The following is a 17,127-nucleotide window of genomic DNA, read 5'->3' as shown; positions in this document are numbered from 1 at the left end:
AGGATTTCATATTTTAAGATTTTCTGTTCATAATTGAATGCTCGGAAAGGCAAACGCGAACGAGAACACATCCTTGAAGTAAACCTGCAGGGACTCACCTTGATCTCAGGGAGCATTTGTACAGAAACAAAAGAGCAAATCCCCGCGCACAGGCCAACCCCGGTGAATTATAAATGATTTCACTAGTTCCGTGAAACGAAAGACGACGGATTCTCACCGCGCAGTGAGGCGAAATGGTGAAAAAATATCTTGGTGAATTTTGTATGCTTAAAGGCGCACTGATGAAGAAAGGTCACGAATATAAAGTACGTCTCTTACTGGCAACATAACACTCATATGTATGTGGAAATGTATAAGATTATGACTGCGTTACTGGTGTAAAAATATGAAGGAAAATGTACAATCTAATCTGCCTGACATAAAAATGGCCGTTGAGATCGAAATGATTGATTTTAAAGTTCTCATCGTTGAAAATACCAAGGATACATTAATATCCCGTGAAATCATCGTCAGAATTTTACAATTAGCCTACCAGTAGAATATGCAAATCGAGTGTCCGTACGTGAAAAAGGGAAGAAAGCAACAGATGAGTAAGGATGAATTAACACGTTAAATTCATAAAACTAAGTCTGTGATGTGTGTGGCCTTTTAAATAACATTATAACCTCTCTTAATTTCAAGGGCATAGGCATCAGTTATATTGCCATGAAGATCATTCCACAGTTTTATGTTAAAGGAATGAAAAATTGCCAGTGGCAAAGTAACACCTCCACAAAGTGTAGACGCCTTTATTTGACTTTACTTGCAAAGCGATTTACTTGCTCTATTTTTTTTAGGAATGAAGGGTTGAATATATAGTATTTAGGCCAAAGGCCAAGCACTGGGACGTGTGAGGTCATTCAGCGCTGAAATGGAAATTGACAGTAAAAGGTTTGAAAGGTGTAACAGGAGGAGAACCTCCCAGTTGCACTATGAATCATTTGTTAGGAGAGGGTGGAAAGTAAGATGAAGAAAGAGAATTTGAAAGGAGGTACAGTAAAAGGAACGACAAGGTGTTGCAGCTAGGGGCCGAAGGGACGCTGCAAAGAACCTCAAGTGATGCTTACAGTGTAGTTTCTTTTAGGGAACTGGCACGAAGGTGCTAAAAGAGGTGATGTGCTCTAAGAGTGAACGCTATAAGTAGACGGTGCAAATTCAAGGAAATTATCAAATTAATTTAATTTCACAAGAAGTATATTGTGAAAGCATCTGCATTGGGAATTCGGGATACAACAGTTAATAAGATTGATTAACTGGAAACAGTGAACTTTAGTCACAATAAAAATGATCAACTCTTGTAAACAAATTCTAAATAAAAAAGTATTATATTTTAATAAAAAAAGTTTATTCAAATACATTGATCCATACCTTACGTGCTTATTAGTGTATTAGTATTAAACTCATTAAAAATTATGAAACCGAATAAATCATTAAAATTGTTCGGTAAAGCACTGAAAGCACTCAATGTACAAAACTGCATAGCCCTCAAAAATAGACAAATAAAATGAAACTGGTTCTGAAGGAAGATAGAAATAGACAACGATGTCCTTCAGTGTGTCTTATGAAAAGTAATTTCCTCAAATTATCTTAAACCTCGAAGAATCTTACTTACTTAACCTAAATATCAAAAGAAACAAGGAAACGCCAAAGATGGGATGATTCACAGGTCCCTGGAAAAAATTTTCATTGACATTATACCTCACGTCAGTATGTTATGTCTGCGTAATATCTAAATGACACGGAAGAACAATGAGAATAAGACATTATTGACTTGCCGGTCATAAGGGGTTATTTCAAAAGCAGCGGGTAATGTTTATACATATCGTGCGGTATGATGACGTATTTTTCTACATGATTGACTATTACAGCTGTATATCTTGTGCTGTGATGAATGCCTGATTGTCGTCGCTTCCTCAAGTTTTAAGCAACGAGACATTTAAGAAGTATCTATAGCATCTATTTTACAGGAACTATTGTTTGATTAAAGTTTCATAAATGAGGTGTTAGTTCTAATGACATAGTAACGGAAAATATTAGTAAAATGAGTTCCAAGTTCCGACGTCGAATGATTTAAGTACATCTTCAGTTGTCGGCTGCCAAGAAATTCTGAATGAGAAAGGGACTTTTGCTCTTTCTTATTTCTGGCAGCCAGCTGATGTCGACTTGCGCATGGAAGCCATCGGTTCCTTCGATCTCAGGATAGACTTCCCACCGTGGCTAGTGTTTCATACAGGTTACATAGAATAAATGTGCGATTGCAGAGGTAAAAGGCGAATTACCCGTACTGGTTAGTAGCATGATAGCATCTTCATAGCGTTGCCTATCGAGTGAATTGATCAGGCGCTAGATACGATGAAGGGAATCGGACGGATGAGTGTAACATTCCATTCTGGCCGTCGTCAGCTGAGAGAACTACCACCTCGCCTCTCTCAGGAACAACGAAAAGTGTGTATTCCCTGTGTTCGACCTCAACCCACGACCAACAAAAGACTCCTTTCGACTTTTGGTGAGTACCAAGGGCTACGCCCTTCTTTCTTCTCCGTACCCGTGAAGCAGCAACCAGTGACAACGACATTTTTGTGCATAAAGAAGGTCTTTTCTGAAAAAAGTCGACCACGTTTTTCCTATCGATCCAGCATTGCGGTAGGCAGGGAGCACACCATACGGGGGTTGTCTTTCACTGGACCCGTTTTCCAAAACAAACTCAACCTTGGCGTTTCTTCGCACTGGCTTTTTTGGCAATATTTCATGCCAAGTCGTTCGGACTTTTGAATAAATGACCTTTCCATGAATTTGAGGTGATGTATACGACTTTAAGTCATGCATATGGCCAACTCGTTTTATGTTTGGTTGTAGTTTTTACATTTTTTATTAGTTACTAAATATTTTTCCTCACTGTAAGCGGTGATATACAGTAATTATTAACAGAAAAAAACTTTATCTCGGTACTGATAATAGATAAGACTCAAGATTTATCACAACAACAACTATAATAATTTTGTTATAATTGATGTTAGTATTTTCACAGCAGTGTTGTTTAATCACGTTGACAGTGCTGTTACGTGGCATTTGTTATTTATTGCAAGAAAGTTCAGTAATCAGTTTTCTAACAAAAACAATAATAAAAACAGATAAATGCAGTAGTTCATCTGATATTAGCGGCCATGCATTTATTTCGCTATGGTCAAATTACTGATAAGATGCGTTGTAAACACGATAATGGTGAATGTCAGGGCTATTGGCTATTTAATTCATAAATGTCGTTGTATCCACAGTGATTAAGGTATTTATATGCTCATCTAATTCGTCCACTTATATATTTATGTAGTTATTTATTTATTTATTCATTTATTTAAGTCTAAAGATCTTCGTTGGTGTGGCCTATTCACAGTGTATATAAATCAATACGCCAGTCCGATGACCCGTTCTAAGTACTTGCTTCTGACTTGTTCATTTATTTACCAATTGCTCTTGTGAATTAGTTTCGTTTTATTTATCTATGCTGCTTTATTTCATGCTTATTTCTTCATCAGTGAATGTTTGCGTTTGTATATTTATTGGAGAAGTATCTTTATGACTTCTCCACAGGCTGAAGACTTCTCCACAGGCTCCCTCTTGTCACTACTTTTCCCCTTTTTCATTCATTTTGATTTGGTTACTTTTTTAATTTGCCGAAAGTCATCTCTATGTACTAAAAATGTAGTTTCTGTTTTTGTTTCTATTTGTTTTCTAGGATACTTCAGTGCTATCAATGTTTATTACTTTGTTTTATGTTTTATATATCCAGGTCATTAGAGTCTTTGTTTGTTTATTCTTCTACATCTCTTTATATGTATTAGTCTAATCACTTATATTTCTTTAAAATTTAGCAATTTTCATCTATATTTCTTGCCTTGATGATGATTATTATGCTCTTTATTCATAGGAATTCATTGCCTCTCATCAGTGCTATCTTTTTGTGTGTTTCATACTCATGCCATTATGCATATGACCTCAATATTCTGGTAATTTTTGTGTGAAAACTATATGACTTCAATATACGCCATAAAATATCGTTCTATGAATGATTAGTCCATTCATGACCAGATACATTTGATTTGCGTCTTAATTCTTGTAACGCCGGTGTATTTAAACAGTCGCCCAGTTCATGCGTTCGTTTGCATGTACACGTTTGTATGTTCCAGTCTTGAAAATTGGGACAGATATGCCAACAGAGGCTATTTATTGATCCAGTACAAAGTAGCAATGCGTTAATGGATATTGATGGTGGAAAACAACGAAAGGCCGAGTCATTTCATGTTGTTTCTCTTTGGTGGTTACATTTTACAAACATTGCAATTGCACACAGATTATATATATTATATTTAACTGCTGGTTGGAGGAAGATTTTATCTAAAATATCTGAGACCGAAGCTCCTTTTGAGAGGTTCATCGTATTTCTTTGTTTAATCAGTGCTGATTTTACCATCTGGCTTTCGAACGGACAATTAATGCTATAAATTATACATGACAAATTCCAGTTTATTTTGTGATAATGGTTATTTATGTTGTTGAAAATAGCTGAGCTCTGTTGGGGAGTGATTTACGTGTAAACCCAATGTAGGATTGGTCTCAGTCGAGGCAAGGGATTTCGTATACTCCTGTGTCTTTGGAGACGCATTTGTTGAATGTTAATCAGGGATATATATATATATATATATATATATATATATATATATATATATATATATATATATATATATGTGTGTGTGTGTGTGTGTGTGTGTGTGTGTGTGTGTGTATGTATGTATGTATATATGCATATTTGTATATGTATGTATATATATAATATACATGTGTATATATATACATACATATTATGTATGTATATATGCATATTTATATAAAAAGAAATATTAAGTAACAAATATTGTTATGTATAGATTTCACTGTATCTAGGAACAACTAACGCCCGAGTGCTTCTGCGAAGGTCAGGATTCGAACTTTGGCTTGTTTAGAAATAACGGTAGAGAATGACTGAAGGCCCGGCTATCCAAGTAGTCAGAGTCACTGTCTATTGTTGTTTTTAAACCAGGCCAACAGGTTAAAGCTATCTGTCATTGTTTTTAAACCAGTCTACGTTCTGTCTGTCGTTGTTTCTAAACCAGCCTAAGGTTCTTGGAGTCGTTGTTCCTAAAACAGTCCACGGTTCTGCCTACCGTTGTTCCGAAACCAGTCTACGGTTCAGTCTGTCGTTGCTCTTAAAACATACCACGGTTCGATTGACCTGCCTATCGTTGTTTCTAAACCATGCCACGGCCACACTTTGAATCCAGGCCAGTGCAGAAGCACTTATCCGTTAAAATTTCCTTTAGATATGAATTATTCCTAAGATATAGTAAATGCGATATTTCTGGCTATATTTGCTAATATCAAGGAGTCATGCATGTATAAGTGACAGAAATTCACGTATATATATATATATATATATATATATATATATATATATATATATATATATATATATATATATAATATAATACACATACATGCATGTATACATACATATACATACATACATACATGTATATATATATGTGCATGTATGTATGTATGAATCATCACATACATATACATATATATATATATATATATATATATATATATATATATATATATATATATATATATATATATATATATATAAATTTCTGACTCACATCAGGATCGACCCAGGTCTTTCAGTTGAAAGACAAGACTGCTGCCATCCAGGCCACACAAGCCATGAAAGAAGTTGGAACCTGAGTACAAAAGTACCTAAGGCTTTACCGGGCAGGCTAACTGCCTTTCATACCACCGTGTTTTCCCCAACTTCTCGAATCAGCAGTGACCCAATTGACAGCATTTCATTCGAACTACTGTATCGTTTATGAGTGAATATGATAGAAACAATCAACGCACAATCACATGTGGAACAGAAATAAATTTGAGTCAGAAATCTATTTCTGTTCCATAGGTGATTGTGTGTTGATTATTTCTCTCATATATATATATATATATATATATATATATATATATATATATATATATATATATATATATATATATATATATATATACGTAATCTTTTAAAATTTTCTCCTCAGTTCTTTTATTTTCCGACTTCCTGTTCGAATATGAGATTTTAATTTTGGTGTTTTCTAATATTTTCGCTGTAATTCCCGATTTTCATGTCTCCCCCCTCCCATATTCTTGCTCATACAAAACTGGACTTTACTTTTTCACAGAATTGATTTTTAATTTGTTTTACATGTGGTATGATAATTAACTTATGTTCTGTTTGTACTTATGAAATGAAATTGACAACTTGCATGTTTAGTTACTAAATGCCACATTGGCTGACTAATTTGACCGACTGTATGACTTTAGCAAATGTAGGGAAATTTCTTAGTGACTGGTTGACCCAGATTTCCTAAAGTATGGCAGACTTCGTTGCGAGTTCAGTAAATATATTGTTATGTTTTTCTTTGAATTCTAAAAATTGTATTTCTAAACGTTGTATCTGTTGTAACCTTTTAACGTACGTAAGGATGTATTATACCTTTATTAATGTAAAACATTATTCTTAACTCAATAATTTCCAAGAAGTCATGTGAAACGACGTGTAAATATACTTATTAATTACTCTAATTAACTTTAAATTTAATTCGCGATGAAACACTTCATACTATTTTTAATTCATTACTTGCTTCTCTCTCGCCTGCCAGTTTTTGTTTTTTATTCTTTTTTTTTTTTTTTTTTTAGGAAACAATGACAAGTTTGTTTAATTTATTTTTTGTCCTGAAAATCTGCGCGTCGTTATTACGTAGGAAGTTGGAGAAAACTGGAGATTGAAAACTTTTTCGAAGTTTCCCCAACTTGTGTCCTGTTCGAGAAAATACGGAAAATATATATTTTTCGGCTTTTGTGTGTGTCCTCGCCTCGCGCAGACTGAGGAGGAGGCAGGTTCCTTGCGTGTGTTATTTTTAACGCGCGCCTTTCAAGGAATTTCTAAAGGTGGTTACATCCTTGTCATTTTTTTTTTTACAATTATTTATTTTTTTCCGTTTATTTTTGGATTGTTGGGTTCAGGTTCTCGATCAAGACCCCACATACTTGCTCACTCATATACACCCACGCGCACATATATATATATATATATATATATATATATATATATATATATATATATATATATATATATATATATATATATATATATATATATATATATATATATATATATATATATATATATATGTGTGTGTGTGTGTGTGTGTGTGTATATACATATAATATATATATATATATATATATATATATATATATATATATATATATATATATATATATATATCGCATGGTTGCATGCAACTCGGTGCTTGTAACGTACGAATTACAGTTGTAATTTATTAAATGACTATAGACCTCTTGTTACAAAAAACCCACTTTAACTAAAACGGTTATTTATGGAATAAATACCGCTCTTCATCCTTTTTATAACTGGGCCTGTCTCGGGCCTTAAAGGAAACACGAAATTAAAAGAGGGAAACTATAACAGTACCGTGGCCGTAGATTATGAAAAGATATATTTCATTTGATTTTTTTAGCTAAATTCTCTTTCAAGTCACCACATCTTTAAGGTTATTTATTAGATTTCTAATATATCATTAGTAAAAACTGCATTTGCTTGGCTCTCTAGATAAGTTCTTGATTTCTTGATCTGGCCTAATTTTTGCTGACTTCAGGACTTCCAGTGTCCGCTTAATTAAAATCATTTCAGGGTATTGTAGCAATGTGGAAAATCAGAGTAATGATTGAGGCGCTTGGAGATTTTCCACAAAATACTCTTATACCGACATTTATACACACACACACACACACACACACACACACACACATATATATATATATATATATATATATATATATATATACATATATCTGCTACTCAGTATACAGGTTCGAATCCTGCTACAGACTTCAGAATTTCTTCATAGTCTTCTAATTGGATCTCAGATTTTGTAGTGACTCTCGTATCAAAAAGTGTGAAGAAATCGAGAAGTTAAGAGGACATTGGAGTTATTACAATTGCATATGTATGGTAAAGTGACCAGAAGAGTCTATATATATATATATATATATATATATATATATATATATATATATATATATATATATATATATATATATATATATATATATATATACTACATACATCTGCTACTCTGGATACAGGTTCGAATCTGCTACAGACTTCAGAATTTCTTCATAGTCTTCTAATTGGATCTCAGATTTTGTAGTGACTCGCGTATCAAAAAGTGTGAAGAAATCGAGAAGTTAAGAGGACATTGGAGTTATTACAATTGCATATGTATGGTAAAGTGACCAGAAGAGTCTATATATATATATATATATATATATATATATATATATATATATATATATATATATATATATATATATATATATATATACACTTACATACATCTGCTACTCTGGATACAGGTTCGAATCCTGCTACAGACTTCAGAATTTCTTCATAGTCTTCTAATTGGATCTCAGATTTTGTAGTGACTCACTATCAAAAAGTGTGAAGAAATTGAAGTTAAGAGGACATTGGAGTTATTACAATTGCATATGTATGGTAAAGTGACCAGAAGAGTCTATATATATATATATATATATATATATATATATATATATATATATATATATATATATATATATATATATATATATATATATATATATATATATATATATTACGCCCCAATACCATTTAGTATCCAACTCACTATACCTCAGGAATAACTTACTCCCAAAGGGAATTACAGTTGGTGAGTACTTCGTCAGCACTAATCAATTATAAATCCCCTTGGGTCAAAGTTTTTCAGGGTGTAGTGAGTTGGATGTAAAACTATATTTGTGGCTTAATGTTTTGAGATATAAAGATGTGTATGTGACAAACACACACATTATGTACACACACACACATACATATATATATATATATATATATATATATATATATATATATATATATATATATATATATATACATACATACATACATACATACATACATACATACATACTTTCCGACCACTTTCGACTTTATATCCAAGCCAGTTCTAGATATGCACACGTATACAGTGGAGTTTTCGTAGATGTTAGTGAAAAAAATCATGCAAAAAAGATTGCTTATTCTAATAGTGCATTGGAAAGAAACAAAACTGAGTGCATTTTTATAAAAGGAAAGCTTTTGTAAAAATATGAATATCAGGCATGACATTTTTAAACTTTATCCATTAATATCAAAGCAATAAGGAAGGTGGTTAACATGGGGGGAAAAAGGTCAGCGGCTACCCGCATGGGTAAACTGTTGTGTAAATGAAGTACCTGACCTATGTATATATATTATATATACACACTCAAACGTACGAAAGTGTGATTATGGCCGTAATAATTGACTTTTCTCCTCTTGGAAGCCATTCATGTTAGGGGAAACAGTTTAATAATAATAATAATAATAATAATAATAATAATAATAATATTCTTTATTGCAGCTCGGGGCCATATACATGGAATATACAAATACAACAAACAATCTAGATACATAAGATAACATGATAAAAATAATAATCGGCATGATCCACACAGTTGCTGATGAAGTAGAAAAAATAGAATTCATAATAATGGTAATGACAGTAATTATATGGAGAAAAATAGTAAAAAAAATATTAAAAATGATAACAATGAAAAATACAGAATGCAAACGATTAATTTCCAGCTAGGGACCTTAGGTGGTTACATAAGTCAGGTCCAGAAGGCTAAATGCGAGAATTGAAAATTGCAAAACTGTACAGTGATACTATTCACAGTAGTAATAAGGAAAAATATCAATAATAACAAGAAACGCAGAAATATAATAATAATAATAATAATAATGACAGATTCTGGAGATGACACTTCATAATTGCAAAAATAGAGAATAAGTCATTTAAGGAACAGACGCCTCATTATCCCGTCTTTCCCACAATTTAGATCTCCTCCTTGCCTCACTGCTTAGGATGCTTTGTATGAGCGAATTGCTGCTGTTTCTCAGTCGGGTGATCAGACTGGACACTGTTCGCCTCACAGTGATTTTCAAATTATCCAGGCGGTTTTCTATGAACATCTGCGTGGCGGAGTGATAGCGAGGAGCGTTTGTGAAGCGTCTCAGAATGTCATTGTGGACAACAGTGATACGTCTCATGGTCTCTCTGGTATAGTTCGTCCAAAGGGGACACCCATATACTCGTATACGGTGGCAGTACGAGCGGAAGAGCAGCAGTTTCGTGCCTCGGTGACAGAAGGCAAACCTCCTTATAATCATGTTGCCAGTTGCGCATAGTTTACGACGCCTCTGTTCTATGTCTGCCGTATCTTATAGGTCGTCCGTGATAATGTGGCCCAAATACGGAAATTAGTGTTGTGCTTGGGTGTATGCATTCGTTTTTTGTAACGGTTTTATAGCAGGTTTGTTACAAAAAAGTAACTCGTAACACAGTTTCTGGAAAACTGAAGGGATCATATTTCATGATGGACATATCTTTTCCAAACAAAAGAAAGAAAGTCTTTTGTGCAGTATTATCGGTTTATTTTACGGGCAATTTGTTTTTGTTCCATGAATCAGAAAAAGAACGCCATGAGTCGTCAACATTTAGTAGTATGAACAAGTAATGTTGTAGCAGTTTGTGCTTATTATTAAACAAAACAGGAGAAGAAATATTGTGTATTCTATCTAAGTACAATATATCCTTCTACCTTCATTAGCCAGTCATCCTGTTTCTATCAATAACCTGGACCTTTCCCCTCTTTGCGTTTCGGGAATCTCTCATTTCATTATTCTTGAGTTGGTATGTCTTCGAGTTGAAAGGGAACTCCGTTGACAGCCTTGTTCATCTCTTTATTTTTCATTTATTAACGTTCCCAATTAATTCAATTATTGTAGAGCTTAACAAGCTTCAGGGTGCTTGGCGAGTTTCCGACATCATCAAATAAAGAAACGCTTTTGCAGTTCTCGATTAATCGTGTTCAATTTCAAGCATTCTCGGTGTGTCACGGGTCCCCGTGTCATTCCACTAAGTTCAGCGTTAATTAGGAATATTAATACATCAGGCGAATGCAAGCGAGTTAATTGCCTCGTGAACGGTGAAATGACGCTGGATTATTAATATCAATATAACTTTCTAAAGCTGATGAGTTCTCTTTCATCAATATAAGGAGAAAATGACTAGAAAAGGTGGATGGGATTGGTTTAACCCTTTGATTTCGGTTGTAACGTATACGACGCATTTAATAAACTGGCCCGGAACACTGTTGTGTCGTATACGAGCACCGGTAATTTCCTTTTATGTGAAGGACTGATGATTGAAATACTGGCCTCTTTTTCTTGATATGGTAACAGTCTGTCAGTTGCCATACAGTGAATTCATATAAATTCACGTGTTTCCCTAAAATTCATTAGTCTTCATCAAGATGTCACAGGAGGACGAGTCAAGGGTACGACATCCTCGAGTTGACCGCCGGCAGATCGAGAGAAGAGCTCTCGACGAGGATAACTATTTTATAGACCTTCTCGACTCATTTTCTGGATATGAAAATGAATCGGATTTAGAAGGAAATGAAATGGATAATTATGGTCCTGGTACAAGAGACAGTGATGAAATATCAACCGACAGTGAAAATGACGAAAATCTGCCACCTACAAATGAAAGCCAAGGTGTCAAAAGAAGGCGGAGACAGCGAAGTGACCCAGGTGATGAGTGGGAGTGGGCTGCCAGCAATTTCCAGCCCAGAGATTTCATATTTGACAGCAGTGGCAGTGGCATTACGTCGAAATGTAATGTGAATGAAAATTCAAAGGAAGTAGACTATTTTTTTGAATTTTTCGACAACGAATTTATGGGGCTGATTGCTGAAGAGACAAACCGTTATCAGAGATTCCTTGTTGATACGCTAGGAGATGCAGTGCCAAAGTATTTGCGAAAATTTGCTCAGGTTACTGTGGAGGAAATGATACGGTTCCTTTGTGTGATTATGATCATGTCGCATATAAGTAAACATCGCATCGTAGATTACTGGACTACGCTTGAGACATTCGAGACAAAAGGAGTGAGAAGGCTGATGGCAAGGGACAGATTTCTTCAAATTCTACGGGTTCTACATTTCGTTGATAATTCACAGGAAACAAGCCCAGATAATAAACTAAAAAAATTAAACCCGTGCTCGACAGTGTGCGTAGAAAATTCCGGGAAAAATTTCAACCTTTCCAGGATTTATGCATAGATGAAAGTTTAATGTTATGGAAGGGAAGGCTAAGTTTCAAGCAGTACATTCCAGATAAAAGAAGTCGATTTGGAGTGAAAATATTTGAACTTTGTGATGCCAAAACGGATTATATTGTCGATTTTATAATCTATACTGGAAAAGATACAGAGATATTGGTAGATGAGGATCTAGGGGTATCTGGTTCTGTGGTAAAAACATTTATGGCCTCGCATCTCGGAAAACATCACATCCTGTATTTCGATAATTGGTATTGCAGCCCAAAACTGCTCAAGTATTTGGGCGACAACGAAACAGGAGCATGTGGAACAGTCCGGAAAAATAGGAAATTTATGCCTAAATTTCCTGATGTGAACAAAATCTGAGATTTCGTCTCAAAACTGCAATGGAATATTAGATTTAAAATGGCAGGATAACAGGACAGTGTATATGTTATCTTCAGTACATGAAAATATAATGGTAGACTGTGAAAAAGGTGTCGACCAGGGAATTTGTGCAAAAACCTGCATGCGTTGTTGACTATAATAAGAAAATGCGGATTGTGGACAAGAACGACATGCTTATTAGTTCTGTGAAGTGTATCCGTAAAACCACGAGATGGTACATAAAACTATTTTTCCGTCTGCTTGATATGATACTAGTAAACTGTCATCACTTGCATGGATTTGTTACTGGCAAGAAAGGGTCATATTTACAGTTTTCTAAGTCAGTCGTTCTGCAGTTGATTGAAAGGTACCCTCCAGCACCTAACAAGATAATTACCCGCACCGTAATAACGCAGCCAAGGCGGCTAACAGAAAGACACTTTCCTGATCCAGTTCCCTCAACAGAAAAACAACTGCGACCTAGACTAAGATGTCGTGTGTGCTCGCATACATCCCGTAGGCCCAAGAAAGGCCAGCAGACATATTTCATGTGTAAAGACTGCAATGTAGGACTATGTGTCGCTCCTTGTTTCAGAGAATACCACACACTTCTGAATTACTAGAATTCTGTCGTAAAAGTTTTGTCAAGATTATTATGTTCAGCTTATTAAATATTCAGATTCATAACCATTTGTTATTCACATTGTTTGATTTCATTCAACTTATGTCATAAAAAGCTTCTTCCAATCATATTGAGTCTTATGTGTTTATACATTTTCTGATTTTGTTTTTTTATCTACAGCAAAAAGATTTTTGTAAAAATAAATGTTGAAATTCATCCGTATTATAATTTTCTTCATCAAATTATGGCTTTAGTCTTTAGTGAGAGAGAGAGAGAGAGAGAGAGAGAGAGAGAGAGAGAGAGAGAGAGAGAGAGAGAGAGAGAGAGAGAGAGAGTAAATTACTATTTTGCGTTTAATGTTCCTTTTCTGTCCTTTGAAGACTGGATATCATAAAATATAAAATGAGTCGGATGTAATGTAAATCTGATAATCATGGTATTGATGATTTATGATATATGAGAATAATAATAACAATATAATAACCGTTACCATGAGATTAATGAATATAGACAATGTTGTTATTATTATTATTATTATTATTAGTCCGGGGGCCACTACCAAGAAATTTTGAAAAAATTGCCCGGCATGATATAAAAGTTTGGTGTTAATATTTAGTTAGAAGAACATCTGAGGCCATAAAAAATCAATGTTGGACTTAATGAAACTCTTGCAAACTATCTCAAAATTACTGTTTTTAAAGTTTTTTAAACATTCGCTGAGTACAACAATAGTAAAACATCTGTAGTAAATTTAAAGTTTTCCTTGATGTGCAAACTAGTAGTATGGTTTACCAGTATATTAGTATCTTAATTAACTCACTAAGCTGGACCAGTACTTGAAATTTTAGTACATTCCATTTGCAATACACTGAAGTTGAAATACAATAATATGATTTATGTAATGGAAACTATAAACACAATTATATTTGTTTTCACCATGAACTAATAACCAACATAATTATATAGTATTTAGGTTGCAAAATGTTACATATAATGAATTAAACATAAAAAAGCAACTTAAAATAATACATAAATGTACTTTAAAAATTACCATATGAGCAATGCACAGATATTCTTTTAGTATATTAAGGCTCATCATCCTCAGAGGAGTCAGTTACATATACAGTCCTACTACATTTTTCTAATTGTCCTAGACAAAGGCACCCTACAGAACAGGGAACATCAGCTTTTGCACAAGAACATCCCCTCAAACACTTGGATTTTTTACACATGCAATGTACAAATGACTTTATATCAGGTTTTGCTGGCATAGACATTGTGATAGGAATTAGGATTCCATTTTGAAGCTTCCATCCAAAATCACAAGGTGAGAGGAGTGCTAAATTAATGGCACTAGCATTCTTGCTTGCCTGCTTATACAAAGTTAACTGGTACAAGGCACACAATACATGAAAATGAAATGCATTCTCGGTTGGGGAAGTACTCTCAGATCAGACTTTGTTGATGCAAATATGTGCTGGCGAAGTGTGTTTAAACATGTTATACCAGTGTCGTTGTGTCCATAAAGTGCAATGAAATACTTTCTTGCATCATTGTATGTGGCATCCAGTTTTCCTGTATGCTGAGTTGCATCATAAGTGTCTAAATGTTGCAGTTGCCCCAACAGATTCAATCCCACCTTTGCAGCCCTACGTTTACCTCGCCTATATGGATAACTCACTGTATCACATCCACTGAGGATGTATGTGCTGAGTAGAGTAGCTGTCATCTCCTTTGGATTTCGTTCATATTTTTCACTCAACGATTTGACAAGGTTGTGCACAGGGAAAAATTTATTGCTCCCCTGAATCCAAAGTTCCTTTAATCCCTCAAATCGACAGAAGTGGTACATACATAACATTGTAATGTCAGTGTCTGTTGCGTATACAACTGCACGTTCATATTTAAGATGATCCACACAGTAGGCAATATGTGCGATAAGCCTTGTGTCTGCTTCCTCGTGTTCAGCACAAGAGAGGCTCAGCAGATCAGTAGTAGACTGCTTTGAAATGGCAACTGTATGTCCGCTGTCCTCATGATCCATTCCACCTAAAATGAAAGTAACATCATCTGGAAGTTCTGCTGAACTCTCACATAATGAGCAATAGAGAAAGTGAAGGAGATTTGCCTTGTTCTTTGGGTTTGCCATTAACTGTTTCCATTCTGGGATATCAAGATTGCTGGATACACAAAATTCCTTTGAGTTCTCTGTCTGGCCTCTCCTTTTCCTCTCATAAGTCTTCACACTGTGATCACTGTCAGTGTCATACCTATCACCAACTATATTAATACATGAACAACTGGTTGGCTTCATTTGGAGAATACGTTGGAGATAGGATTTGAAGAGTTCACCAGATGTTTTTGCACATGAATGCTGAAATCTGTTGACAAACGACATCATGTCTATGAGATACACTGTCTGTAAAGGTGAATCTGGCAGTGTTGGTTGTGAAATATCTTCTTCAAATCAAATGCTACCAGTTTGTTTCAAAATATGTATTGCCAGGCCCACCTGCTTTGGCATAGGCAGATTTGTAGTTTGAAACATGAGATCTTGTGCAATGTTCAGAACCTTGTGGTGTTGTTTATCTGGCAAAAGCACCCTACCACATGGATCTATATCTGCACCAGTATTTGTAATTATCCATGCTAGGTGATTATAAAGATCATCTGGGATACTGTCAGAAGCAGAATCATAAGATATCTCTAATCCAGGAGAATCTTCAACATTATCTACAGTTTGCGATGAGCTTTCTCCTACATCAGTTCTTTTTCTGTATAGCTGTGATTTTGCTCTTTCTTTCATCACAGACCTCAGATGTTTTGACAAACCAAAGAAGTCAGTCTGAGTACTTAAAGACTGGTTGATATCACTGTCACTTTCATCAGATTCTACTTGTATTTCGGAATCATTTAATTCATGTTGCAAGCTAGCCACTAGGGAGCACATCTCTGACACTGTAATCTTTGATGAACAGACCAAACTTGCCTTTCCTCTTTGAGGCACTATCTGGATGTCACTCCCGAAGTGATCAGCCAGACGTTTTTGAAACCTGTCTGTTCTATATAAATCTGCATTGCCTGCTTTATTTTCTTGAAGAAGGAGTTCCCTGTATCTGTTTCTCAGTTGAGTAATAAAAACCAGAGATCGCTCCTTTAATAAGGGTTTTGTAATTTCAGACACTAGTTGAGAGAAAGCATCATCATGAACACGATAAATAGAAACTGAGGTTTGTGTTGGTCTCCTGTTCATGAAATGATTCATACATGACTTATGATACCGAAAATCTGAAGCAATCATATCTATTGACTCTTCTGTATGACCTTGAATCTTGACTAGAATATCTTCATCTTTTAATTTCTTAGCTTTCTGGTGTATAGCATTTTGCCTTTGCTTTGTGGCTACAAGGATAAGCCGCCATTCTCCCTTTGAATCTCTTTTTTTATTGCAAATAAAGCAACATGCCTTGAAGTTGACTGAAGACCTTTTGCGTAAATCAACAGAGAGAGCAACAGAACTAGTTTCAGGGTTGTTTTCCTCAACTCTGGACTTCTTTACAGCATGCTGTGATACACTTTTCTTGTGAGTATAGTTGCTGCGACATGTTCTGTGACACACAGGTTTCATGGCTAGAAACTTGTTATCATCCATCATAGCCTTGCGCTTGTAATGACTGAGGTCGCCTTAGTTGAGGCACTCCATTGCAAGTGCCGGTCCAGAACGGCACTTTCTTTTCTCGATTGCTCTCT

The 17,127-nt window shown here is 34.8% G+C and overlaps 1 protein-coding gene across 12 annotated transcripts in view; it reads left to right on the top strand.

The window, feature by feature from the left end:
• Window positions 1-2,229: 2,229 nt before the first annotated feature.
• qtc (quick-to-court) overlaps window positions 2,230-17,127 on the top strand; it is a 279,218-nt gene continuing 264,320 nt past the window's right edge. For all 12 annotated transcript variants that reach the window (XM_067094476.1, XM_067094466.1, XM_067094455.1 and 9 more), the window contains exon 1: window positions 2,230-2,545. In XM_067094476.1, coding sequence (XP_066950577.1) covers window positions 2,392-2,545 — 154 coding nt within the window. In that variant the 5' untranslated portion in view covers window positions 2,230-2,391. The remainder of the gene's footprint in view (window positions 2,546-17,127) is intronic.

This window comes from Macrobrachium rosenbergii, chromosome 50 (genome assembly GCF_040412425.1).
Source record: "Macrobrachium rosenbergii isolate ZJJX-2024 chromosome 50, ASM4041242v1, whole genome shotgun sequence".
Taxonomy (NCBI): domain Eukaryota; kingdom Metazoa; phylum Arthropoda; class Malacostraca; order Decapoda; family Palaemonidae; genus Macrobrachium; species Macrobrachium rosenbergii.
This window is presented reverse-complemented; position numbering and strand designations above follow the sequence as displayed.